Source organism: Chinchilla lanigera, unplaced genomic scaffold (genome assembly GCF_000276665.1).
Source record: "Chinchilla lanigera isolate Chin_1 unplaced genomic scaffold, ChiLan1.0 scaffold00152, whole genome shotgun sequence".
NCBI classification, from domain to species: Eukaryota; Metazoa; Chordata; class Mammalia; order Rodentia; family Chinchillidae; genus Chinchilla; species Chinchilla lanigera.
In genome coordinates this window covers 1219462-1247403 of record NW_004955553.1, presented here as the reverse complement: position 1 = coordinate 1247403, position 27942 = coordinate 1219462, and the positions used below count along the sequence as shown (strand labels likewise).

Below are 27942 nucleotides of genomic sequence, written 5' to 3'. Positions count from 1 at the left end.
AGGCCCTGGCCTTTCTTCTAGGAGGGGACTTTGGAAAATGTGACAGTTGCTGGGATAAGAGCATAAACTGGACCTTGTTCTAGCCCTGACTTTCCCGGGGAGGGGCCTTGGATCTGGGAGAGAACTCCTTTCCCTAGCCAGCGGGAGAGCAGGGTGTTTTGGGGAGGAGGAAGGGAGATGCTTGAATCTTAGTCATGGCTGTTGTCCCACATTTAGATGAGGTCTGGTTTCCAACACAACCATGAAAACACAAATGAGATTTTATTATTAAAAAGGAAGGAGGAAAAGCCATTGCAAAGTAGCAAACCCAGATTCCCTCCCCACGCCACCTCATCCTGTGTGAAGGCCCCTCAGCCCTTTCTCCGGTGACCCACCATTCCCTTGGCCCAGGTGTGGGCCCAGGAGCTCGGTCTGCTTACAGCTCCCTGCCCCACTGCCAGGGCTGAGACTGGCCGCAGGTCTGTGCAGGGTTTTGGCAATAGTACTGCGTCCAGGGTGAAGGCTGTGCCTCTTGGGCTTACCGCCTTCTCCCTGACAGTGAAAGCATGGAGGGGCTGGGCAGACACCCCCACAGTTTCTGGGTTTCAGGAGCCCTGGCTTTTTGAGCTTCTGAGTTCCTGTTCCCATGTGATCCCCATCTGCCCACCTTCCATTTCCCGTTCCCAGCTACACCCCATTCAGTCTCGGGAGCAGAATAGCTGGTTCCAGGCAGAGCTCCTCAATTATGTCGGAAGGGCCCCTCTTTGCAGTGGGTGCTCGAGCCATGGGGTAGGCGAGGCCCATGAGTAGGTCGTCGGGAAATGCCAGCTGTGTTGGAGGTAACAATAAGGGGTAAGGTGTCCCCAGAGCCTGCAACAGGGAAAGAGCCGGGATCAGTGGCTTGAACTCCCTAGGGGCACAACCTCTTGAATACTGAGACTCAAGCTTCCATCACTGGGCAGGTACAGGGGCAGGAGCTTGATGGTCTCCTCCCTGGGCTGGCTAAGGCTTCCCCTTCCCTCCCTTGCTTGTACTGACCGGTGCCCTCGCTTGGAGGAAGTCTGATTTTGGCCAAAGGCAGCACAACCTTTCCCAGGTGCTGGTTATTGGGTGCTGGGTGCCTGCATGCTGGCACCTTGTGGTCCGATGTGCTCTCCGGGGGATGGTGGACGTGTGTCTTGGGGCGGGACAGCTGCGTTGGTTGGAGAACAGTGAGTGAGGTGACGCCATGAGCTGTGTAGGCCTCTGTCCCAGCTACAGTGACAGCCTGGGGATGTAGGCGTTGTTGAGGATGCTGCCTCCGGGGGCGGTGCAGGGCTGGAGATACCCTGGGGCTTCCAGAGGAACTCAGCCCTCAGGACCCCACCCACTTCGCCCCTGTCCTTTGCCTCACCCCTTGCCCTGCGACCTCAAGGGACCTTCGCTTCCTCTTCTTTGCCTCCAGTGACTCCTCTCTCTTCTTGTCTGTGCTTTTCTTCTGGCCACGCAGCCAGGGCCCAGGGCCGTCACCTTGCTGCCTGATCGCCTGGGAGGGGGCCTCGCTCGTGCTGCTGGACAGGTTGTCCTCGCTGGCTGCGCGGTGCAGCGTGAGGCTGGGCGGCCCTGCATCATCAGCCTCGCTCAGTGAGTTTAGGGACAGGCTGCTGCGCTCTGTGGCAGGGGCCAGCAGATGGCGCCCCTCTCTGGCCAGGGCCCGTGAGCGCCGCCGGGCAGCCTTCACTGAAATGGACTTGGTGCCGGTCAGGATCTCCTTTCCCTCTGCAAAGGACACAGCAATCCCAACCCAGGATCAAGGGCCACCTCCCAACACCCTTCCTCTGCCACGGCAGAAGTGAGCAGGAGCCAGGGTGCCTTTGCCCCCAGCACCCAAATTACTTGTTTTTTAAGAAACCTGGGACACATTCAGCTTTACTTCCCTCTGGGAACCAGGGATGGCAAGACTAACCCAGTAGGTTACTAAGACAATGGGCTTAACCTACTTTATCCGGGGGACAGAGATTCAGTTGGTGCTATTACAACTGTTATTGAGTGGAGGGGGTGTGATCTTAGGTGTCAGGTGTCCCCATTCTGCTTTCTGATTGTGTTCCCATCTCTCTGTGTCCTTAAGCAGGGAGCTAACACCCCAGGGGGCACTGGTGACTACAGAATAGGCAGCACCCAATGCACGGTGTATTCTGCAGGTCAAAAGGGAAGACCGGGCTTTGGGCTGGGTGATCTGAACAGCTAGATGATGCCAGGCAGGGGGCACACGTACCTTTCTGGGACAAGGGGATCTCAGACAGATTCTCACTGCTGGCGGGGGAAGAGTGGATCTGGCAGCCCAGGCTGTCTGAGGGTGGGGCCTGGAGTGAAGTGGTTGGGAAGAGGAAAGAAAGTTTTGAACACGGCAGGGACCCTGTGTTGGCAGAGACAGCAGACCTCAGGGTTGGGTGGCTGTTTTGGAAAGACTGCACTGCAGCTGTAGGTTATCTACCCTTGTGTACCCACCCCCAGCAGCAGCTCCAGTGGGTGCCTGGAGCTCACCTCCTGGGTCACCAGGCTGCCAACGGGGATGGGAGGTGGGATGGGCACAGAGGAGCTCTTTGCTGGCCAAGCCCGGGGTCTGGTCTTGGAGGCAAGGGGCGCTTTACTGATGATGGCAGATGAGGATGGGTGGCTGTTGACCAGGCTGGTGGCACTGAGGTCGGCCCTCCCAGGAGAGAGGCTGTTGGTGTAAAGGGAAAAAGAACCTGGGACTCTTGGCTCCAGACCTCCCGTTTATTCAGTCTGCATCTTCCCTGTTGACCCCTTGATCTGGTTTCACTGCCCCCTGCCCCTGACAGGGTACAAAAGGTAACTGAAGGAAGCGGCCTCACCTCTCCATAGTGATGGGGGGTAGGGTGGTGTTCTGCAGGTGCTGGGCTTCAGAATGCAATGTGTTCACGCTCTCTGGGTCAGAGTCTGAGGTCAGTGTGACTTCCACTGGGATAATTTGGGGCAAGAAACTGTCCTAGGGAGGGCAGCACAGGAGTGAACAATCAGAAGACTTGGTCCTGGACCACGTGACAGCAGAGGGTGACAAAGGCACACGGAGCAGTAAGGGCTATCACATGGGCTAGAAGCCCTGGAAGGGCAATGGGCTTGGGTCCTAGATCCCCAGGAGGAAGCTGCAGTTTGCTAGGAAGCCTCAGTGGCACCACCTAATGCCCTGGCCTGCTGAGAGGTCATCTGGGGCCATTTGTGAGATCTCAGATGGCCAATCCTGACCCTCAGATCCTGGGTGGGGACAAATGCCAGTAAGGAATGCCTAGGGATAAGGACCTTATTTGGGCTTGCTAGGCATGCAGTAAGAAGGAAAGGACACTAACTCTCTGGGGTTCCAGCCAGCTAGTATCCCACTGTGGGTGGTAGCCCCTCCCTGGCATATGTGCATACATGCACGGCTGCCCCCTTGCCCACCTTCAGGGCCCTGGAGGCCACTCGGCCCATGACGGTGGCCTGCTCCAGGCCACCCTCCTCCTGCTCTTGCAGGTACACTTCGCAGAGGTTCTCTAGGTGCTGGGGGACTGGCAGGTTGTAATCTGTGGGGGAAGGGGCGGGGCTCAGCATAGGCCCGCTGGCCCTCCTAAGCAGCTTGGTCAAGTGGGAACAGGCCTTACCATCGATGAGCTGCCTCTGGGCCTGGATGATCTTGTCGCAGACGCGAAGCAGCCCCTGTGACTGCATCTCGGTGTTCTCCATCTCGAGTTCATGTACCCAGCACAGCAAACTGAGCACCTCACGCTGCTTCTCGGAGCCAATGAGCCGCAGCAGCGTCTCCTCCAGGCACCGGCACCGTGTGCGCAGCTCCTGCCGGCAGCGCTGCTGCAACACCAACTGGGGAGGATGCCGGGTCAGCACCAGGCAGTGCCCACCTGCCCTTCCTGCCCTCGCCCTTCCAGCCCCCGGACTCTCTAGCTCCTTGCCAATCCTCAGAGCTGTGTCTTGGACCTTGTAACCAGGGGCTCTTCCAAAGTGGTTTCTCCTTGCCCACTTTCTCGCTGCCCTACCACTCATCCTCTGCTGGAGCCAGCTCTGTGGACATCTGCTCAACCCCAGCCCCGTGACACCTTCAGGGCTGATAATACCCTGCAGCCCCTCTGGCTTGAGTGTGCCTTTTCTTATGCTTTCCACAACAGAAAGGAAAGATCTGTTATCCCGAAAGCCCTATCATGTTAGCTACCATGTTTGGAACCTGGGCATGTGCCAGGCTTTAATTTAATCACTTCAAAGACCCTATGAGGGCTGCACCATGACCACTTGCATTGTATAGATGAGAAATGTGAGGCACACAGAGGTTAAAGAACCTGGCAAGGTCACCCAGGGTTTGTAGCCTGAGCTCCCATTCCTCCTCCTCCTCCTCTGGCCCCCAATTGCTCTGCCGCTCCTCATCCCCCATGCCCTCCAAGCCCTGGACACCTTCTCCTTGTGCAGCTTCCTCTGCTCGTCCACCAGGGCAGTGAGGCTTTCCCGGGCTGAGGCCACTTCAGGTGGCTCTACGTCATCTGGTGCGTCACTGCCTGTGTCTGAGTCTTTCTCACTGTCATCCTTGGTGTAGGACTCCTTCCTCAGCTCCTTGCACCATTTGAGGGCTCCACGCCTTTTCTTACGCTTCCAACTGCTCCATCCCAGGGAGATACGAGATTGAGGCCATAAGACAGTGTGCACCCACATCTCCCAGCTCTGGTGTCCTGGGCCCATGTGGGGCTTGGAGGGAAGGAGGGGTGTGTACCCAGCAATGGTGAGCAAGTGGCAAGAGGTCTCCATCTCGATCTCGATCTCCCCGGCCCGCTTCTCCAGCTCTAGCAGGCGCCTGCGCACATCCGTCTGCTCCTGGAAAGCTCTAGTGAGCTGTGCATGCAGTACCCTCATTTCTGCTTGCTCACCCTGCTGCTGCACTTCGGCTGCAAGGGGTGGGGGTGTGGTAAGGGGTGAGGGGGATGGGGGTGGGAAGGGAGGTCAGTCAAGGGGCAGGCTCAGGCTAAGGATTCTAGGCCCATCTGGGCCTTCCCCATCTTTCTTCCTTTTTTTTTTTTTTTGTGCCAGGAATCGAACTCAGGACCTTGTGCTTGCCAGGCAGGTGCTTATGCCACTGAGCTATATCCCTGGCCCCCATCTTTCTTGCTAAATCACTGCACCCACTTCCTGTCCAAGAACTTCCTCCAGAAAGACCTCCTCCTACTCCCACCCCCAAAGGCTGTCATAAGGCTGTACCCCAAAGGTATTACCAATTCCTCCATAGGACCCAGATTCCCCTCACCTTTACAGCAGCACTTTATATTAACTGTAAAAAGGTGGTGGCCCCAGTGTTCCACCAGGCAGCCCCCCAGTGTGAAATCTTGCACAGCTAAATGCGTAGTACAGTATGTGATCCCACCTGATTGACAGCTCCCCATGGCAGAGATCAGGATCCCATTTTCCAAGGGTAGGTTGGAAGGCTCAGAGCAGTTGAGTGCCAACCAAGGCTACCCAGCCCAAGAGAGCCTGGGTCAGCACTACCTGTCCCCACTCACACACCTTGGATGTGTCGGATGTCACCCCGCTCCAGCGGGCCTGGGGCTGGGCCCCACCCAGCCTGTTGTTTGATCTTGCCCTTGAGCCTCTGGATCTCACCCCGCAGGTCCTCAATGATACTAGTGTACTGCGCGATGTGATAGGAAACGTTAAGTAAATTCTGCTTCACCTGCAGGGAGAACACCAGGCTTACCTCCATATACTTCCTGGACCTTCCTGAGGGGCCTTCCTTTGTTCTTCCTTTCTTTCTGTCCCGGTCCTTCTGGTGACAGTAATGGCCTCATTGCCTCCAACTCCACCTCTTCCTATCACATCTAACATGTCTCTGCTAGCTCTGTAGTCCTAAAGCACTGCTTCTGCCCATCAACTTTCAGTGGCTCCCAACTCCCTGGATGGAATGCCCTACTTCCTTTACCTGGTGTTGACGGTTCACCAGGCTCTGGTTTATTCTGAGTTACTGCTTCCGAACAATTATTCTGCTCTCTAGTCAAGAAACGCTCCTGTTGGTCCTCCATATCCACCACAGATTCTAACTCCTTCTCACCTTTGCAACTTTACCACTTTCCACCTTCTGGAATATTCTCCCCATACTTCACAGTACTACTCAGTCTCCCCTACCCGCACCCCTACTGGCACCATCTACCTAACAACTGTCTCAACTACCAATAAACTAGTCAACACTATGTCTCCCCCATGAACTTCCTGAAGAGTCAGAATACAGCTTGAAGCATTCAATCTTACAGAGACTTCATACTAGATGTCAGGGTCCCACCATGTTCACCAGAGAAGTAGGAACATGAACTTGAGAACCAGGCAGACCTACTTCTAGTCTCTAAGACATCACTGACCAGCTGGGAAATCATTTACCATTCTTAAGCCTCACTGTCTAAACTGTATCATGGGGAAGCAGTAACACTTGCTTGGTTTTGAAATCAGATGAGATAATATGTCAAAGAGCTCAGAGCAGGCACTCAGTAAGGGCCACCTCTTATTATGACTGCTATGAGGAGGAGCTTTGAAATGCAGAGGTCTGAATGGACCTCTGGAGAGGAAGGGGAGATGCAGGGGCTGGGCTGCAATGAGAGGCAGGTGAGGGTTTTAGGGTCAACATGCAGGGGGTGGAGGTGCAGGGCAAGTGCTTAGGGGTGACGTTCGATTGGGGAATGAGGCCAGTGCCATGGTGGCTGGGTCTGGAGAGAATGGGGTGGGTAGAAGGGATCAGTCCAGGAGCTCGATTCTGGACCCAGGAAAGTGTGCCCAGAGGGACAGCCCATGTTGCCTCACCCTTGTCTTAATGTTCTTGGCCCGGCCGGCATAGGTCAGGGTGTTCCGGGACTCCTCAAAGGCTGTGCTTGCTGGGCTGATGTGGGCGATCATCACAGTGCGGCTGTTCCCCCCCAGTGAGTCCTGGACAGAGAGAGACAAGGAATGTGGTCAGCTGAGAGGGCCTCCTGACCCTGTCCTGGTATGTGCTCACTTTTTCCCTACATTCCTTCCTTTTCACACAGACGCTCACACACACACACACACACACACACACACTGCACATTGCAAACAACATGGGAGGAAGAAAGCCAGCTAGGAGACCCAGAAGCTACTTTGGAATATGGCCATCATTCCCCCTGCCTGCAACTCTCTGCCTTGTGGATATAGCCACAATGGCAGACTGACTCAGATCATGTAAGTTGTTGCTATGACATTCGACCAAAGAGACCTCAGTGGTGATCCTATTTCTAGCATTACTAGCTTGAGCCCTCAGAAAAACTCCTTAGCCCCCTTGTGCAAATTTCTCATCTGCAAATGGAACTCTCCTAACTCACAGAATCACTGACAAGATAAAGGACTAGGGGAAAATGGCAGAGTGGCAAGCAACGACAACTCAGCCTTTCCAAGATCTGGAATCCAAACATTGGAAAATAGTAACTCGGGGAAGAAAGAAAGATAACTAGATCACTGGGAACCTGGAAGGATCTGACAAGAAACCTAAAAGCTACAGAGAAATTGAAGAGACAGAACACAGTGCAGGGGGGCGGGGCAATCTGTACTTTCTCCCCAGCTCCCAGAGATCATGGCTTGCAGGAAAGGGAGACCAAATCTACACAGACAAAGTAGAAGCCAGAGATTCCAGAGTGCTTCAGAGAGAAACACGAAGGTGGGACAGAGCAGTGGGTGCTGTGAGCTGTAGGGAGAGCATGGGATTCTGCTCCCACAGGAGTCCTTTGACCAGCAACAGCTGATGAATGACTCCAGTCCAAGCACTTGCCTTAAACCTGGAGAGGGTGCTTGGTTGGATGCCATTCCAGGGAAAGGTTGATTGTTTTAACCCAGGACTCAGTAGGTGTGGACAGTCTCACTTCAGGGCTCCCAGTGTTACATTCCCACAGTGACTGGGTGAAAGACAGCTATCCCTGGGGAGCAGGCTGGAAAGAAACTCTTTGAAGAGTTTGAGGTAAAGGACATAGGCCTTGTTCCCATGACCAGAGAGGCCAGGATTAGCTACATTACTCTGGATTTGAAAATCACCACATTGGCCCCCTCACCATAATCCTACTTACTGTCTGCTGGTACCTGCATCCAGCACAGACTTGGAGTCTAGCTATCTCCTTTACCTATGTGTGGTCAGGGCCACATCTTGAACCAGACACACCCCAAAATGGTAGATCCCAGAAGAAAACCACACATTCAAAATCACAAAGAATTTTTTAATGTGCATTGTTTTTTGTTTTTCTTCTCTTTTTTCTTGAGATTTAGGGTATTTTCCTTTCTTCTAATCTTGTTTTCTTTATTTTTTCCTCTTCTCTTTTAATTTTTCTGCCTTTAATTTTTTTCTGATATTTCTACTCCCCATATAATTTCCTCTTTCCTCCATCTTTGTCTTTTGTCTTCTGTTTCTTGTCAGTTTTTTCTTTTATCTTTACCTAATCCTATAAACATCCTTCTACTCCCCAATAGGATCCCTTGTACCATTTTTCTCTCTTCCTTATATCATATAGTTTAAGGTTTCAAATTTTTCTTCTTGCATTTCCCAGTTCCCAACCCCTAATGTCTTTAATAGTATAACCGTAAATCTTTATTAACCTTTAGATAGTTAACTATAAAATGACTGTTGAATTCTTTTCTGCCCTTAGCAGAGCTATAGCTGTCGCATTTAGTACATAGAAGCTGAAATTCAATGCCTGGGCTGTCTCAATGCTTATATCTTAATTGTGGATTTCTTCTCTAGGGTTAAGTGTGGTACATAATTGGTTCTTATGGTATGTATGCCCATTTGTCTTGGGCAGTGCCACTGTAGCTGATTTGTTTGATATCACCAAGCTGGCATAACTGTTGCTATTAATGGGTTTTCTTTGTAAGCTAACACTCAAATTACCTTCGTGACATAAACAATAGAAGACAATATCCCTAGACAATTCAGTGTTGGGCCAATGATACTGCATCCTCCCCCACCAAAGTAACCAAGGTGGGTGGATCTTGGGGCTGAGGCAAAGGACTATAATGAGCTACACCTAAACACATCACTGAAAAGAGGCTAAAGAGATCTCTATATACTAACTCTATACTAACAAGAAAGTCTTTACACTATAAGCATCCACAGACCTTAGCACAAAATAAAACATACAAACCGACAACCCTAATAGAAATATAAGAAGAAAAGGCAACAAAATGCTTCCCAAAACTCCCCACTCCCCTAAAGCCAATTCAGGAACATTCAAGGAGGAGAACAGTGTAAATGATACACCCAAATTACTCAAAAGGATAACAGAGGAGGTTAAAAAATAGATCAAAGAGGTACTCAGTAAGATCATCAAAGTTATAGCTAAACAAATCATTAAAGTAGTAATCAAAATGATCTAAGAGCTTTCAGAAGACACTACTTAAAAGCTAGCTGACCTAAACAAAACTATACAAATGTGAATGACCAATTTAGCAAAGAATTAGAACCCTGAAAAGATTTCAATCAAAAACCCAGGAGATTAAAAATTATATCGAAAGTATGGGCAGCAGAAGAGACCATGTGAAGACAGGATTTCAGATCTCGAAGACAATGACACCTTCAAAGACCAACTACTCAGACACCTTAGACCGAGGATGTGAAAAACAGATCCAGCAGCTGCTAAATGATGCAAAGAAGACTAACCTCAGAGTAATTAGCATAAGTGAAAAATCAGAAGACAACACAAATGGCATAAAAAACCTGTCCACAAAAAGCACAGAAAACTTCCCAAATCTACAAAAAGAAATAAGCATACAGATAAGGAGGTGTACAGAATCCCAAATAACCCTGACCAAAAGAGAACCTCTCCACACCGCACTATACTCAAGGTACCAAAAGTCCATTAGATGGACAAAATCTAAGCTGTCGGATAAAGGCACATAATCATATAAAAAAGTAAACCCACTAGAATACAGGAGACTTCTCAACACAAAGCCCGGGAGGGCTTGGAGTGAAGTATTTCAAGCCCTAAAAAAACAACAACTTCTAACACTAGCTTATGTTCCCTGCAAAACTTTCCTTTAAAATTGACAGAGAAAAAAGGTATTTCCATAACAAGGAGCACCTCAAAAAATTCATGACCACCAACCAAGATTATAAAAAAGTATCAAGGATATCCTAGAAAGTGACAAGCCAACAATGCCAATAAGTCAAAAAGAATGATGATGCTTGGCAATGTGAGCAGCTAAGCAAAAAGGGAAATAAAAACAAATCACCAACAGGAAAATAATGCAACGATAGGAATAAATCAATACTTCTCAGTAATAATTCTCAACATGAATGGTCTCAAAACCAAACAAAAGATAAAGATTGGCAGAATGGGTCAAGCAACAAAATCCAATGATATGCAGTATATAAGAAACACATTTAATTCAAAAAGAAATTCACAGATTAAAAATCAAAGGTTGGAAAACAATCCTTCATGCAACAGGAACCCAGAAAAAAGCAGGAGTAGCTATCCTAATTTCAGAGAAAGTGAATTTCAATCCAAAACTGATCAGAAGAGACAAAGAAGTTCACTACATATTGGCTAAGGGAATAATTCAACAAGAAAGGATAACAATTATAAATATACTGGTGCACCCAACTTCATAAAATAAACTGTGATGGACATGAAAAATCAGATAAACACCAATACCATTGTCATGGGGACCTCAATACCTCTCTGTCAGAAATGGACAGATCAATTAGGCAAAAAAATTAACAAGGAATTATCAGAGTTGAACCAAACCTTCAAACAAATGGATTTAGTACAGTAATTTCCTGATTTACGAACATTTGAGTGGAGAACTTTCACAGATATGAACAGACCTTGGATTACGAGTATTTGTAGATGTGAGCAAATTGCAAAAATAACTCATGTGTTTGCCGGACACTGTCATAGTTGTAATGCTGTGTACTTACTATACAGTGTCATAGTGTACAGTAGGACAGTGCTCGGTCAGAGCCCAGGATGTCCGGAAGCAGAAGGACAAGCAGTGGTGATATGGAGGGGACTGCTAGGAAGCACAAAGCAATACACTATTTACAGTTGTTGTTTGTACTACCACTTTAAGAAAACTATAAAAGTAAAAGTAACTTATTTACAGTATTTTTGTGTGTTTGATTCTTTTATGCTTTACATTGTATGTTTGTGTCAAAGTGTTTAATAAGACTCACTTTGTTGGACTTACGAATGAATCTGACTTATGAACGTTGTCCTAGAATGGAATTTGTTCATAAGTTGGGGACTTACTATAGATATCTACACAGCGTTCTACCCCAACAACAACAAAGTATGCATTCTTTTCCACAGCACATGGAACTTTCTCCAAAATAGACCACATGCTCGCCCATAACACATGCTCAGTAAATGCAAATAATTGAAATTAGCCCATGCATGCTATCAGATGATAGTGCAATGAAACTCGAAATCAATGGCAAAAGAAACCACAGAAACTAGGCAAATATACATCAATTAAACAGTACCATCTTGAATAATCAATGGGTCACAGATAAAATTAGGAAAGAAATTAGACAGTTTTTACAATCAAATGACAATGCTAGTATGACAAACTGGAACCTATGGGACACAATGAAAGCAATCCTAAGAGGAAGGTTTATAGCAGTGAATTGCCATATCAGAAAAACAGAGTGAGCTCAAATAAATAACATCATGTGCACCTCAAGGTCCTAGAGAAACAAGAGCAAACCCAAAGCTAGTACAAGGCAAGATATTATAAAGATCAGAGCAGAAATTAATGAAACTGAGACTAAGCAAACAATATAAAGAAACAATGCATTAAAGAGTTGGTTCTTTGAAGGAATAAACAAAATACAAAAACTCCTAACCTATCTTACCCAAATCCATGTTACTAGAAAGGAAAATGGCAAAATCATAACAGATTCTGCCTAAATCTGGATCAATGGTAGCTACTTTGAGAACCTGAACTCTAACCAAATGGAAAATTCAGAAGAAATGGATAGATTCCTAGATACATATGAATTACCAAAGCTGAACCAAGAGGATAGATATAAGAATACTGAATAATCCATTATCAGTCAAAGAAACTGAAAAAGTAATAAGAAAAACTCAGGTCCTCACAGATTCATTTCAAATTCTATAACAACTTTAGAGAATACCTAACACCAATACTCCTCAAACTCTAATGAAATCAAAAGGGAAGCTGTACTTCCAAAGTCATTTCCGGAAGTAAGCATTACCCTGATTCCAAAACCAGAGAAGAACCCAAGCAAAAAAGAGAACTACAGGCCAATCTCTTTAATGAACATAGATGAAAATATCCTCAATAAAATACGGGAAACAGAATGCAGCAATTCATCAAAAAGATCATACATCAGGATTCATTCAAGGACTGCAGAAATGGTTCAACACATGCAGATCAATAGACATAATACACCACGTAAACAGAAGCAAGGACAAAAATCACAGGATCATCTCATAGATGCAGAAAAAGGATTCAGCTAGGTATCTTGCATTTTTATTGCACACCTGGCAGCCTGACCATTCGTGCCCAGTGCCTGGGCCCAGCCGTGTGGTACCTTGAGGAGCCTGGTGAGCTTGCTGTCCCGGTAGTTGACATATTTGTTGCTGCCCTTGTCACTCAGTGCATTGATGCAGTTGCCCAGGGCCAGCAGGGAGCGGTTGATGTGGGCCCCCTCCTTCATGCGCTGCCCACGGTTCTGTGTCTGGGAGCAGCAGAGGACATAACTGTGACCTTCTGGGGCAGGGGATGGAGCTCCACCTCCGCCCCCCTCAAAATGCCCAGGGGATCCTGGTGATAAATCCCACTTTCTCCCTTGGGGCCCCAGGATGTATCACTGATGTGACACTTAAGCTTTGTCCCGCCCTCCTGTCAGGGGCCTGGAAGACTTTTGAGAAGGTAAGAGGACAGCAGAGTCTCTAAACAAGAGTTGTGGGCTTCAGGCTTCTGAGCAGGGCTGAGCAGCTGCTTCTTAGTCTCTGCAGAGGAGGTGCTGCCAGAAGGTGTGGTCCACCAAGTGGCTTCCCTTGGGCTGCCTCCACCACTGGAGTTGGCTCCAGAGAGTGTCACAGGCTTCAGGGAGCAAAGAGAGATGTGTGATGTATGTGTGAGGGAATGTGGAGGGTGTGCATGTGTGTGCCTGAGAGACGGAAAGTGCAGAGATCAGGGTTTTCCGCTCTTGGCCTGCAGGGGGCGTTAAGGCAGCAGGGCCTCTGTCACCAGTCGGAAACCACCTCAGCCCTCCTGGAGAAGCTGGGACCAGCTGGTTCTGGCACTGCACACCCTGTCCTCCCAGGCTCCCCGTCCCTTCAGGAAGGCCTCCAGGCCTTACTCGTGGGGAGGGATGAGTTTGTTGAACCTCACCCTGTTCTAACCCAACTGCACAGGAAACCTTGCTCATTCTCCCATGAGGTTCTTCAGCCCGCACTTCTCCAGCGCTAACAGTGACATCACTCGACTTCCTCTGTCTGATGACTGTGAACCCCAAGTTCTGTGTGATGATGTGGCCACCCAGGGTCACTGAATCAGGCAAGCAGGGGTTCGTGGTGGAGAACAAGAATACTTGGAGAAGCGGTGACAAGGCCACCATATGACTGGGGGACCCCTCTCCCAAGCTCGGCCCAAGTCCCTCAGTCAGGGGCTTTTCTCCCCACTACCAAACGCCTCGGCTGGCCCAGTCATTGTTTTCCTGACCCCCCTCCCTCCTGTCCCCCAAGCAGGATACCCCAGCCCATCCTTACCCTCCTGGGCCTCGAGGACACTCCTTTGGCCCTCACCCTGGGGCTCCCACTCATCCTTCTGCCGGATGTTCTCCGCTCCCAACCTCTGGGGCGCTGTCCCCCCACAGCAGCCTCTCCCCCAGCCCTGGAGAGCCAGCCTCACTTCGGGGAGCACTTTCCCTGGTCCTTCTTTCCTCTGGGACAGATGTCTTTGCCCTGTCCCGAGAGCCAGCCTCACCTGGGAGGCACGCTCAGAGCCGGCCAGGTCGATCATGAACAGGCGGCCCTGCCGCACCTCCTGCATGATGCTCTTGATCCGGCTGCGCTGGCGCACGGCCACCTGCAGCACAGCATGGGAGCGCGAGGATGTCTGGTTGGCAGCTGTGGGCTCTTGGGTCCTCTGCTGGTTCCCCTTCATCAGCAGCTGCATGACCTAGGAGGGTAGGAGGAAGGGAACGATGGAGGTCTTGGGGACCAGTGGAGATGTCCCGCAGCAGGGAGGAGCCCAGGCCAGGGGAAGGGGCTCCTGCATCTAAGAGGTTGGAAAAGGGCAGCTGGGGTGACCTAGCCTCTGTGTCTGAGGGGCCATGGTGGGCGCCTCAGCTCCCCAGTAGGCGGGCTTCTGTGGGACTAGGGGAGGACGCGCAGCCGGGTCACCCCCTCAGGGTCAGCGAGGTTGGGGCTTGATGGCAGGCGTGAGTTTCCCTCTCAATACCACTTAGGATTCTCGTGTGGCCCAGCCCCCACTGAGCCAGTGGCTTCCTGGCCCCAGTCCCTCACTTCCTGTCGCCTCTCACTGAGTGTCCCTCTCACAACCCCTGACTGGCCACACAAGACTCGCCTCGTTGGCATTGATGGTGGAGACCTCGGTGATTCCGGCAACCTGGATGGCTCCTTTGGAGTCCTCCCTCAGCTCCAGGTACCCCAGGGTGGGGTTGAGGAGGTCCCGGATCATCTCATTGTAGATCTGATGGGACCAGTCAGGGGGAGAGTGGAGAAGGGAGACCAAGGTCAGGAGGTCCATGTAAGGAAAAGTACCCCCACCACCACTCTCCCCCGACCCCCGCCAGCAGGAAGGGGCCAGGTGTCCAGGCTTTGTGGGCCCCAGGCTCCAAAGCTGACATTCCTGGAGGCTCTAGAACCTAGTGGACTTCTCAGGCCGGGTGCTCGACCGATGAAGAGACCTGACCAAAGGCTGGAACAGGTCGAGAAGCCTTGCTCATTGCTAGGCAACCTTAGGCTGCTTCCGGGTGGCCCCACACATGGCAAAGGGAGTCTTGCTGGCTCAGTCAACGCCAGCTGGCAGCCCTATCTCGCTGCTCCTCCCGGGCTGTCATCCGGGAGATTATCGGCTCTCGGAGGAGCCAGATGGAGCCCAGCTTGCTGGCCAGGTCTCCTGCCTCTTCCACACTCAATGTGGACAGGTGTGCTCCAGGGGTGGGCCCAGGAGCATGGTAAGGAGGGCTGGATGGGAGGGCTGCAAAGCAAAGGCCACTCTGGAGTGTGGGACAAGAGGTCACGCTTGGCTTTAAAGCCACCAGGTCCTGAGTCTGAATCCCTGCTCTCTCACTTGCTGTGTGTCATGGATCTACTTGCCTATCCTCTCTGAGCCTCCTTTCGTGGAAGGTGGAGCTAACATGCTCGTGGGAGAGTAGTCATGATGGCCATCCAGGAAACCGCCCAGTAACAAGCTCCAGGGAGGTGGACCCGTCCTGTGCACCCTTAACCCAGGCCTGGGTGGGGGCTCACCTCCAGGTAAGACATGGACACCTCATATTCCATGTCACTGCTGGTCTCCTCGATTGCACGGAAGAGGTCATTGAGGGTCCGAACATAGATGCCCGGCTCATGGTCAGTACCCAGCATGGTGTAAGTTTTCCCACAGCCTGGGGCAGAGCAGGGTTATGGGTGAACAGAATGGAGACCAGGGGGAGGCCTTGCTGGGCAGATGCTCCTGGCAACCCTGGGCCTGTCCCCAAGTCTGGGTCCCCAGATGGCCAGGTGGTAGTGAGGGGCAGAAGGATGAGGACACTGGAGGGGATGGGGTTTTGGAGCTGGAGGGTCCTGGGTGAGGTTTGGATCAGCCATAGCCTTGATCCCTGCCCAGATGAGACCAGGCAGGGGGCTTGGTTCCTAAGGGTGGGATGACGGGGATGTTCCGGTCTGGGCTTCTGCCTCACCTGTAGGACCATAGGCAAAGACAGTGGCATTATAGCCTGAGATGACGCCTTCTATGAGGCCCTTGGTGGTAGCCTGGTACACCATCTCCTGCAGGGAACAGGAGATAGGTCGAGGGCCCGGCACACAGATGGGGCAGAGCACAGATGCCCACAGGCAATGCTGGCCCTGGAGGGTTTCCTGTCCGCAGAGCCCCAGGCTGGGGAGAAGGGTAAGGCAACTCTAGGAGAGGATGTCTCCACTTACACCCTTTGGGGAATACCACGGTGCATGAGAGCTCAGGACACCTGAGACACTTCCCCCTGCAACGGGCTCCTGGCCCCCAGCCCTGAGGACACATTGCATCTGCTCCTGGGAGCATCCCAAAGATGGGCAAGATGGGATTCCCTGGGAGAGTGTCAGCTTCCCGACACTCCTCTGCCTGCCATATGTGCTTCAAGCTCCTGCCCCCGGCTTGGATATGGGCCAGCCATGGAGTGTTGCACCTAGGCAGTTGTGTGTGTGTGTGTGTGTGTGTGTGTGTGTGTGCTAACCCAAGCATGTCTAGGCAGGAGGCCAGGTGTGCCTACCACACCGGTGTACAGGTGTAGGTACCATGCAAACACATGCAGACCAGGGCTGGGGATATAGCTCAGTGGCACGGCACCTGCCTGTTAGTTGTAGGTTCTTGGTTTTGTTTCTTGTTTCCAAAAACCAAAACGCATGTAGACCTCCCCAAATGGAAAAGCTCTAGAACTCTAATCCTGGAGCACATGATGGAAGGAAGTGAGGGTCAGTGGCAGAGTCCCTGAGTGCTCCTGCCAGGTGGGGCAAAGGGTGCCAAGGGGCTCTTTCATGTCTCAGGCCCAGACCCAGGCTCTCTCTGACCTGGGTGGCAGTGAAGTCAAAGGCCACATCAAAGAGGTAGGACTTCTCCCGGGAGCGGTGTGCCCGCAGAATGTCGTCAGGGTCCTCCATTGGGTCCATGAGAACCACCATCTGCAAAGATCCCCAAGGGAAGGCCACAGTCACCAAGGGTCCCCAGAGCCCTGGGCTCGTTTCTGCTCCCATCTGATCTCCAGGTGTCAGGTCTAGATGCTTGGCTTTGGGTGCGGCCCCTACAAGGCTGGTATAGTCCCAAGGGAGCCGAGAGCTCTGAGGGGCTGCCCCAAACACAGCAGGTCTGAGATCCAGGTCCCATCCCTTAATTGCAAAGCTCTTCCCCACAAGAAAAGCATCAGCAGTGCTGTACTGCCTGAAGCAATTGTTTTTCCTTACTGCACAGCGGAGGAATTTAGGGTCCGGAGTCCAGGTCATACTAGTGAGGGGAGGACCTGGGGCTCAAAAGCTGGGACCTGGGTTCAAAGCCTGCAGACCCATTGTCTAGAACAATCTCCTAGGCCACCCCACTCTGCCCGTGTCCTCAGTGTTCCAAGCTTTGTTCTGGGCTCCATGTGGAAATGGAGGGGCAGGATCTTCATCAGGGGTCCCAGCTAGGAATAGGTGGGGAAGTCAGTGCTCCCAGAAATGACAGCAGACACTCAAAGACTCACGGAAGGGCTTGAGCTTGGGGATATAGGGAGGAGGAAAACAGGGCCCAAAGAGCACAGCGAGGGCAGACTGAATTCCAGCCCTGCCTCTCGATAGCAGAGTAGCCTTCCACAAGCACTGCCTGAGTCTGGATCTCCTCCTCTTTCAGATGGGACAGCACTACTGTGTCCTGCAGGGCTGTGCATTTCCCACGAGACGTGTGTGACACCTGCTAAGTGCTCAGAGGTTCAGGAATCCAAGCCTTTGCACTGACCTACATCTCTTCCCTACCCTTGTTATTATTTTGAGACTGAACCTTTGTAGGTCACTAAGTGGCCTAGGTTGAGTTCAAAATTGAGATCCTCCTGGCTGAGCTTCCCAGCTTAGGGACTGTTAAGAGGGACAGAGGAAGGGGCTGGGGATTTAGCTCAGCGGCACAGCGCCTGCCTGGCAAGCGCAAGGTCGTGAGTTCGGTTCCTGATACGGGAAGAAACACACACACACACACACACAAAAGAGGGACAGAGGAGGTAGAGTTGGGGATGGGAAGATCACCAATTCCCTGTGCCCGAGACTCTGCCATCATGTCTAGAGTGGTAAAAATAAAAGAGCAGCACAAGAAGCTACAATTAAAAACCAAAACAGGACACAAAAGACAAGTTGAGAGAGTGTTGATCCCATCCTCACTATGGAGAAGGTCATCAGTTCTCCGTGCCCCTGGCCTGCTATACCACATAGGCCCCACCGAGGGTAGCAGGCACCTCTCAGTGACGCTCTGTGCTGGAGTCCCAGGGCTCCTTGGGGTCCCAGCCCACTAGATGGCCCGAGTAAATACACCACTGCACACTGCCCTGCAGATAAGGCGAGGCCTGCTCCCAGGGCCAGGGTGCTGGTCCGAGCCCCCAACGGCCTCTCCTTTACTGGGGAAGGGAGGCAGCCTTTACTCCCAGTTACACTAACAACAGCTGATCTTTCCTAAGCCCAGCATGTGAATTCATGGTTATTCTTAGGTGGGGAAATTGAGGCACAAAGCTGCAGGGTCAAGACCTGGCAGGTTGGGCTGGCCCTCGTGCATCATCTGAATGTCCTTTCAGCCCTCCCTGCTCCCTCAGGGACCCCTTGGGCTGGGGTCCATCAGCAGTCAGCATCATCCAGAGAGCCCCGCATACTCTGTGCACCTTAGCCCTGGCTGTCCACAGGCCCTGGACGATAAGAAGCTGTGCAAGGCGGTAAACTGAGTCCTAACAGGGCCAAGAACTGAGCCAGGTCCCCAAGGGGCAGAGATAGCAGCTGTGCTCTCTGTCTGGGTCAGTGGGAGAGGTAGAGCTTGAGAACAGACGAGGCATGGGGAGGAGCCAGTCAGAGGGGACACACAAGGATGGCGCTGAAGCTGACGGTGAGGTGACAAGAGGCCAACCTGGGACTGCAGCTGACCGCATGGGCCTAGGGTGTCCTCCGTGGATCCTTCTGGCTCTACCTGCCAAGTTCGGGACTTCAGGAGGCCTGGTCACAGGAGGAAATGACCTGGGGACTCCCAGCACGCTCCCCCCTGTGCATTCTGTGTCTGTCCTGCACCAGCCTCCACTTGCACTCCACGCACTCCTGGAGCAGGCACGCCTGTGCCCATTGCTGGCCCTCACCCCCCCAGGAGCTGGTGAGCCTCTTCTGTGACTCTCCAGCTGAGGTGAATCCTCAGTCTTAACCAGTCAGCTGGGATTGCAGGTGAGCCAGTTAGAGGGGAGGGCACCGGACAGGCTGGGAAAGAAGGCCACCAAGTTGGGCTCCCTCCCAGCTGCCCAAGGGCTGGAGGTCACAGTGAGGTAAATACAAGGCAAGAATCCACCTGTCCCCATTCACTGGCTACCTCCTCAGGGCCTCAGCCTCAGTGGCCTCTAAGCTTCTCCTGGGAGCTGGTCCCTGTCCCAGACTGCAGCCGCATGATCCCTGCTCAAGTTTCAGACCGGATGGAAGAGAGAAACTGGCTTTAAGTCCCCTGACATAGCTCCCTTGGGATGCACCAGGAGCCTGGCCAGCCATACCAGCTCTCATCCAGGTGCCAGAGCTCCTGTGGACACAGCAGGACCCTCAAGGAGCTGTGAGTGCTGCAGAGGGTGAGCAGCACATATGTACTGATGCCCAGCCTCAACAGTGACCGTCACACGACCTCCAGGCACTGCCAAGTTCATGGGCACCCTGGGCATCTTGTTCACTGACCTATGAAAGCTCCTACATCAATGCATTGTCAGCGCAGCTGCCACCATCCCACTGAAAGAGGGCTTTGTTTGGGTCCCATCTGTCTGAGCCCCCGCTCCCACTCCACCCTCCAGAGCATCACCCCGTACCTGTCCACTCTGGGACACAATGGGGCCCTTGTGCCCCTGACCAGGTGAACCAGAGCTGAGCTGCAGAGGGATGAGGAGGGGTGCCTGGGCTGCCGAGGAGAGCAGGCTAAGGTGCCAGCCCCGAGGGTCACTCATAACCAGGGGAGCACAGGTGCATAGGAGGAGACACCTAATCCAGCCACACCAGGTGAGATGGGAGGGACGTGGCACCAACACTGAGCCTTAAAGAATAAACAGGAGGTGTCCGAGAGAGCTGAGAGTGGAGAATATTCTAGAGAAGGCAATAAGCAAGGTAAAGAGGTGAGAGGCAGGCCTGGGCAGTGACTCTCAGCTTGGATGTGTGCAGCTGCAGAATGCTGAGCCTCACCTTCTGTCCTCCCTGCAGGAACTCGAGAGCTTGGGCCAGGAACTCATGCATGTGTCTGCAGAAGCTGCGCCATCCCCCCTCCCCAGAGAGCCCCTGGAGCACACGACAGCCTTCACTCCGGCAGCCTCCTCTACCTCCTCCAGGGCTCCCTCCAAATGTCACCCTGGCTGGCACATAGCATAGGCTCAAGGGACATTTACCAAATAAAGCTCCCTCTTATGAGGAGCTTTGAGTACGCCAGGCACCACGCAAAGGGCTTGGCATGCATTTTCTGACAACTTACGGGTGGGCAATTTTTTGCCCAACATTGGGAATTGAACCCAGGGCTTTTGCAGTGAGCTATATCCCCAGCCCTTTTATACCTCCCTTTTTTAATTTCAAGATCTTGCCAAGTTGTTAAATTGTCCAGGTTGGGCTCAAACTTTTGATCTTCCTGCCCCAGCATCCCAGAGTGTTGGGATTATAAACATCCACCGCCATGCCTGGTTTAGGCATTATTATTATTACAATTGGACAGTACGTGAGGACTCAGGCCACGTAAATAACACACCGAAAGCTGCACTGTGAAGTAGAGATTTGGTTAGATTCAAAGATGTTTGGCTCTAGGACCCAGGCTCCTCGCCACCCACCCACCCTCTCCTGCTTCTCCAAGTGAACAAGAGAGGGACAAAGGCTGCCTGGCTGGGTGGAAACCCACCTGGGAGAGGGTGAACTGTGTTTCCCCTTCTGCCCCAAGTGTGCATGTGGAGGCCGTAAGTCTAGCGCTTTAGTCAGTGACCTTATTTGGAAGTACAGTAGGTGCAGGGGTAATCAGTGAGGATGAAGATGAGGATGAGGTCATACCAGAGTAAGGTCAGCCCTTAATCTAAGATGACTGGTGCCGTACAGAGAGGGAAAGCTGGACACAGAGAGGCACAGAGGGAAGGTGCCCCTACTCCCACTGGAATGTGGAAAGACAAGAAGAGGGCAGCCATCTGCAAGTCAAGAAGAGGAGCCTGGCCCACACCCTTCCTGCCACCACCAGAGCTGAGATTACAAACTTCTGTGTTGAAGCCATCTGGCCTGTGGTGCTTTGTTATAGCTGCCTTGCAAAACTAATCCACCCACCAAGGCAGGTTCCCTGCCATGTAAAGGTCGGATAGCCACACCCCAAGGGGAGCAGGCACCATGTCAAGACATCCTGGGCTCCATCAGCCTTTGGGCTGGTAAAGGAGCCCAGAATAGAACCTACTGAGCTCATAGAGCCAAGGCCAGCCAGCTGCTCAGGACAGAGCCATACCTGGCTGATGTCCCAGTCAGGTAACTACTGGCTATAAGACACTGAGGAGCGTGAGGCTCACAGTGACAGGAAGGATGACCTATAAGATAGTCTAGGCATGGTGGTGTGCACCTGTTAATCCCAGCACTCAGGAGGGAAACTGAGGCAGGAGGCTTGACACAAGTTTAAGGCCAGACTGGGCTACATACCAAGACCCTGTCTCCAAAACAGAAAAAAGAAAATGACCAGAGGAGGATGCAAGGAACTTTTACCTTACTCCCTTAGCCGTCTCTCCATCTTTTGCACCCCTTCCCAGCTCCAGGCAAACCTACTTTCCATCTGCCTATGCTCCATTGTGGACATTTAATGTAATTAGATCACATAGAATGGGTCCTTCATGTCCGGCTTCTTTCCCTTAGTGTCATGTCTTTGCGCTTCCCCCACATTATAGCTTGTATCAGAACTTCTTAGCTTTTCATGGCTGAATAATTCTCCATGGTGTGGATGTACCACAGGTTCTTTATCCATTCATCCATTGAAGGGGGTTTGGTTCTTTCCACTTTGAGCTACTGTGCACAGTACTTCGAGGATACAAGGATCCTTACCCCTAACTTATAGCTGCATGGCTGTAAGAAGAAGGTGCCGATTTGTGAAAAATACAGATTTGTGGGTCCACGTTTCCAGACAGTCTGATTGTGTGAAGCTGGATGGTGCCTGGTATTCTGCATTTTACAAGCACTGCTTCCTGGAGACTCTGATAAAGCATCTGAAACCCCCTCCAGAGACAAGCCCTGGAGCAGTGGTGGCGAACCTGTGGCATGCATGCTTCAGTGGGCTGTTTGCATCACTGAAAGCTCTAAAAGGTCCGCCATCACCCCAAGAGGGGTGGTGTGCAGACAGCCCCGCCCCACCCGCCCCAGGCAAGCCAGTGGACTAAAGCAGCTCCCCCCACAGCACTCCCTGCCTATGGCATTCAGCATCTGTCACCTGATCCTTTATTTATCTTTCACAAGAGCCTCACATTTGCGGGGACACAGTCCCCTTACATCATCTCCTTTAATCCTCTCCACAGTTTTTGGCGTGCCTGGAGCAGGCGCTTAGTCTCCCATCTTCTGACGAGGAAGTAGAGACCCACACAGGGTCTCCAGCTTGTGTGTGGGCACCCAGCCAGGACCCGCAAGGTAGGGTCCTTGGGCCTCTGGCCTGAGGTGCGGAGTCTTTGTTCTGCTAGGAGCCAGAGCTCTCTCCCTCTGCCCTCTCCTTTCTGCTGCCCACACCACAGCTGCCAGCTCCTCTTTCCCCACCTGTGCTCGACCCGCCCTGCAGACCTGGGCCCCTACCAGCCTTTCTGAAAGGCCTTCGCGGGGCTCCACAGGACCCCAGGAGCAGGGCGCTGGCAGTTAGGCTGTCAGCAGAGAAATGCTAATTACGGGATTATACACATTGTTCGTTGATTTAAATCCTGCAGACAAACACGACCTGGAAAGCCAGGAGGGGGGTCAGCAGGCCTGGCTTTGTGGGCAAGTCGGGGGTTTGTTTTGGAGCTCCTTCTCCAGCCTGGAAACCCCCAGCCCCAGGGGCCTTCCTCCCGCTCAGCCTCCCCAGGAGTCTGGCTTCCAGGTTCACTCCCACCCAAATGCTGTTAAGCAGGGAGCTCCTAGCAGTCTTCCAGGAGACAGTCCTCAGGGAGATGGCTGTGTGGGACCGTACCAAGAGCCGTGATGAAGGAAGAGAGATGCTGGGTTTCACCCAACTCTGAAACCATCCTGTGTTTCAGCACTAGAGATTAACGCGCACTCTCCAGTGCACAGGTAGTGTAAAGCGCTGCACACCCATGAACCCTTACCGCAGGACCTTCTAACTAAGGCATCCTCATTACCGTACCAAATTGAACTGGGGCCCTGGGACCTCAGTCCCACAAGACACCTGACCAGCCCCTTTACAAATCCAAACCCCAGCTCCAGCTTCCCTAGAATCAAGGCACACTGGCCTCATTTTGCTAGAGGAGTACCCACCTTGGCCCAGTTCCAGATGCCCCCAGGAGAACAATTCCTCATCCTAAAGAAGGCTGCCATAGGACCCCTCACCCTGGTCCAAGCCACAGGGTGACTGAGTCCTCCTCTCAAAACCCATGGATAAGTGGGCTGAGGCAATGCCCACTCCCTACTGACCACCAAGAGGCCAGTTCCTCGGTAGTGCATTCCAGGGTGCATCGTTCAAGGCTTCCCTTGGGCCTAAGACGACACCAGCAAGGAAAAGTGGCTCCCTTATCACCCAGCGGAGGCAGGAAGCCGGCTGGGGGAGCCCCCAGCCCTGGCCCACGGGCCATGACAGCCATAACCAAGGGAACAAGCAGGTTGATAGCCCAAGCCATCGTCTTAGAGGAGGCAGAACCCTGTGCAGGCCGCCTGGGCCCAGCCACACCCTGGCTGGACAGATACACCACAGCCATGTTGTCCTGGGCAAGCTCTCAATACCCCACTGACTGCTGGACCTCAGGTCTTAGGAGGAAGGAGGAGAGACTCCACCGGCAGGCTGGGCCCTCAGTGCAATTGACCAGGCCTGGAGCCTGAGGATCCCTCAGGGCCAGGGCTGTAGGCGAATGTGGGGTCACTGGGGAGGGCTGATCAGAATGGGGGGCAAGGAAAATAGATTGCCCATCTTGGTTCTTGGATTGGTGTGTCTTAACCTCCTCGTTGCCATGGTCTTCTTGTCAGGGGGACAGCTTGCTTTTCAAGCACCTCAGCCTGGCATGTACTGTAGCCACTCTCAAACTGCAGGCCTGGGTCAGGAGGGCTGGGCCGGGCCCTAGGGCACATCCATCTTTGAGCCCACTGGGGACCAAAAGAGCTCAGGTCAGAAGGCGCCACTCTACGCCTCTCCACTGACACAGGAGCAGCCCTGACAACACGGCTCAGTTCGTGCCCAGCTGGAGGAGTAGCTCAAGGATCAGGCCAGATGCAGCGCAGGAGCCCCTCCTCCGCCCGCGGGGACAGAATGGAGCCAGTGTCTGCCGGGTGTGGGCACACAATGGGCCGTCCCCTAGACAGGGAGTAGTGTTCCCAACAGTTAATATCTATCAGCCCCCATGCCGGCTGGGAGCCAGGAGCAGTGAGAAAGGGAGATCATTGTCCCAACCCGAGGACCTGATACCCTTCCTAGGGGATAAAGCGGATGGAGGTTTCTTCTCCGGGCTGTGCGGCTCTGCCAGCTCGTCCCGGGGCCCAGCACTGGGTGAGCACATGTGTAGGTCAACCCCCAGAGGCCCTTTAAAGAAAGCATGACGACTGCTGTCCCCACTTGCAGAGGAGGCAGCTGAACAGCAAGAAACTCTCTTCCAAGTCTGCATCACTGAAAATGCAGAAGCCACTTTGTGCTGCTGTTTATGACCCTTTGTCCACACTGCAAGGCGCTATCCTGACTTCTCTGTCTCACAAGCATATCCCATCACCCCATGAACCCTGGCACTCTGGAGAAGTCCTGGCACCCAGCAGCCATGAAGCAGAAGCCAGAGCCCCTCACTGTCAGGCTGTCACATCACTGTACCAGCATGTTCCCCGAGGGCACCAATCTGTCTCTGATGCCCCTACTTTGGTACCTCAGTCCTCCACCACCTACCCAAAGAAACACCTTGGCTGTGCCTACAGAGAGTGTGGTTTGACCCTTGCCTGGGTCTCTAGCTCATCCCACAACTCTTGCCCCTGGTTGGAGCCACACTGCCCTTCTCTCCCTCACCCAATTGCCTCACCATCCTTCCCACCACAGGGCCTTTGCACATACAACTCTCTTTTGAATATCTCTCCTTGCACACACTCCCAATTACCTATTCTTTACCCGTTATTTCAACTCAAGCACCAACTCTTGAAGGATCCCCCCCTGACCTCCAGGACTAGGTCAAGGCCCCCCTTACTCTCCTGGCAATCCTTTGCACTTCTTGTCAGCCCTCGTTAGTTATAAACTCTTTTATTCACTTCTTGATTGTATTACATTTTCTCACGCTGGACTCCAGGTAGTGGAGGAAGACAAGGTTGTTTTTTCCTTTTCCTGTTTACTGTGATTTCTTAGCTCTTCTCATGGTCCCCAACATGTCATGGGTACTTGATAAATATTTACTGCCTTGTCCTTTAATCATAGTGACACAAGGGCTGAGAGAACCGACAGCCAAGGACTTCGCCAAACATGAACACGCTGGAGATGAGCTCTAGCTCTGACCATATAAGTACCTGCTCTTTGGGCAGCAGACATAGTAAGGTGGGGAAGCCATGGGAGATACGTGATCAGGAGCCACCCAGGCCATGAAAGCTCTCAGCTTTCCTTGGACCAATCGAGGAAAGCTTTCTGGAAGAAGAGTCCCTGGCTTTGATGTTGGCAGTCAAGAGTGCAGGGAGGAGGGGAGGATGAGGCTGTGACAGCTCGGCCTGCCCACCGGCCGCCTAAGCAACCGGAGCAGGTCCCCGTCCTGCAGCTCCTGCCTGCAAACCCACATACCTGCTCATCCACCTTGTGGGCAATGAGGGTGGCTCCTTCCTCCAGCTCTGCCACACTGATGGGCCGGACCCTGAGCGCCACCTGGGAGGGAAGATCAGACCCCCGGAGTGAGGAGGGGAAGGCCATGCTAGGCTCAGGGAGGATGAGAGGGTCTCAGGATTCTGCCTCCACGCACACCCTCAGCTCCCCAGTGTCCAGCCACGCCAGCGCCTTGGTCTTAAGGAGTCACACTCACTGGCTAGGTCGGAAGGCAGCAAGTCCACAGGGTGTCAGGCTCTGTCTGAGTCTATGAATCTCCCCAGGAGCCCATGCCTCCGGGACAGCCCCAGGGGACAGAACTGTCTGCCTCACTCACACACCCAAATTAAACACTTGCAGCTCCCTTGGGCTTGAACTTGAAGCTACGGGGGTGCGGGTGCTGTCAGCGCCTTTGTGAATGAGGCACTTCAGCTGAAGACACTGCACAGGGCTGGGGGCTGTGATGTGGGGTCTGCAGCAAGCACAGACGTGCAGGTATCTTCCCTTCATCATCCTAGCAGCCTGTGACCACATGCCTGACCCGGAAAGTGTCACCCAGAGCTGCCTCCTCTGTCTATTCCTTAGCCAGAGAAACAGTGGGTCTTCCTCCTGAGCTCAGGCTCCCCAAGACTGGAGTAAAGGAGGCAGAGGATTTTTTAGGCTGATCAAAAGGACATATGCTGGGCATATGGGTAGCACTAAGGGGCTTGCCCTTTACTTTCAGAGGCAGCTGCATTCCGTGTCTGTCACATCACCTTTGTCTGACCCCATACAGGAGGGCAGGGCCCTTGGGTTGGCCCGGCATCAAGCCGTGCATGTGCACCCCACTTATTTGGAGTAAATCATTTTCTCTTTTCCTTTTTGACAGTACTAGGGCTTGAACCCAAGGGTACTCTATCACTGAGCCAAACAGCCAGCATTTTTTATTTCTTATTTTGAGATAGGGTCTTGCTAAGTTGCCCAAACTGGCCTCAAACTTGTGATCTTCCTGTCTCAACATCCCGAGTAGCTGGGATTACGGGTGTGCACCCCCACGCCTTGGCAAAATGTTTGCGAAGAAGCCACTTCCACTGTCAGAGAGCATGTTCCAGAGCCTGGGGACTGGGTCCAAGGCTGCCCATTGGAGAAGCAAGGGCACCCTACAGAGGTGGAGAATGCGCATAGTAATGCTCTAGTCACGACACCGCCACTTGCAACAGCCAAAGGCCCATTCCCAGGTCTCAGAAGTCAGCGGTGGGGCAAGAAAGACCCTCACCCACCTACCCAGGCCTAGCAGAGGCCTTGGGGTCACTGAGTCTCCCCCCTCACTATTCCAGCGTGGCTCCACTGATGACCAGGAATCTCCACCTTCAGCCTCTACCTGTCCCTGCCCTTCCTCCGACTTCCTCCTCTGTTCCAGGCCCCAGGGCTCCAGCAGTCCTGAGTTGGCTTCCCACACTTCTCTAAAGTACTGAGTCCTGACTTGGACAGTAGCAGTGTGGCAGCCCATGAACCATCCACCTCCAAGGCCATGCCGGCCCCCCTGGCGCCAGGGGCTCCTGTCTTCCTGGGGTTGCCCTCGGCGCCTTCCAAGCTCCAGATGGGCCAGGTGGGGTCCCCTCTGGTTCACCTCAGGGCAGGGGTCAGACCTCCCAGGATCAGACAGCAAGCTCCAAGCAGACACTCCTTGGGCTTTGGAGTGAGGTCCCCTGGGGTGTGGGGCTGAAGTCAGGCTAACTTTCGAGACTAAAAAGAAGGCCAAGTACTTTCCAGACACCTGTTCCCCAGCACTTGGGCAAAGGTGCTCCGGACTGTCTCAGCCCCTGCCCCTTGCTGTCCTCTTAGTGGACACTGCTGGAGGCTGACTGAGGTCGTCGGGTTTCAGGGGTCGTGGAGGGGCAAGGAAGAGCTCCAAGGAGACTTACCATGAGTTGCTGGTCCTTGGAGTCCCCGCTGTCCTTCATGCTTGCAGCGGGTGGAAGGGCTCAAGCACAGCCGAGCGCACCTCCACTGGGTCTCCTTGGGTGGTTGCTGTCTCCTTGGGCCGCTGCCGTCGCTTTGCTGCTGCTGCTGCCGCTGCCGCCGCTCCTGCTG

General features: G+C 52.8%; 1 protein-coding gene across 3 annotated transcripts; it reads right to left on the bottom strand.

Moving 5' to 3' along the window:
• Positions 1-242: 242 nt before the first annotated feature.
• On the bottom strand, positions 243-27942 carry Kif19 (kinesin family member 19). Of its 3 annotated transcripts, none has more exons than XM_005412230.1 (20): positions 27774-27942; positions 25852-25932; positions 16755-16865; positions 15890-15977; positions 15459-15595; positions 14551-14676; positions 13948-14142; positions 12548-12694; positions 6796-6918; positions 5515-5680; positions 4730-4901; positions 4417-4615; positions 3618-3834; positions 3418-3539; positions 2835-2968; positions 2503-2683; positions 2234-2321; positions 1373-1737; positions 1018-1246; positions 243-849 (listed from the first exon to the last, which is right to left on the bottom strand). In XM_005412230.1, exons 1-20 carry the CDS (start codon positions 27810-27812, stop codon positions 719-721), a joined length of 3051 nt encoding a protein of 1016 aa, XP_005412287.1. In that variant the 5' UTR covers positions 27813-27942; the 3' UTR covers positions 243-718. The 3 variants fall into 3 exon arrangements, with proteins under 3 accessions (XP_005412287.1, XP_013364089.1, XP_013364088.1); XM_013508635.1 differs by having other exon boundaries at positions 1018-1171; XM_013508634.1 differs by having other exon boundaries at positions 14005-14142.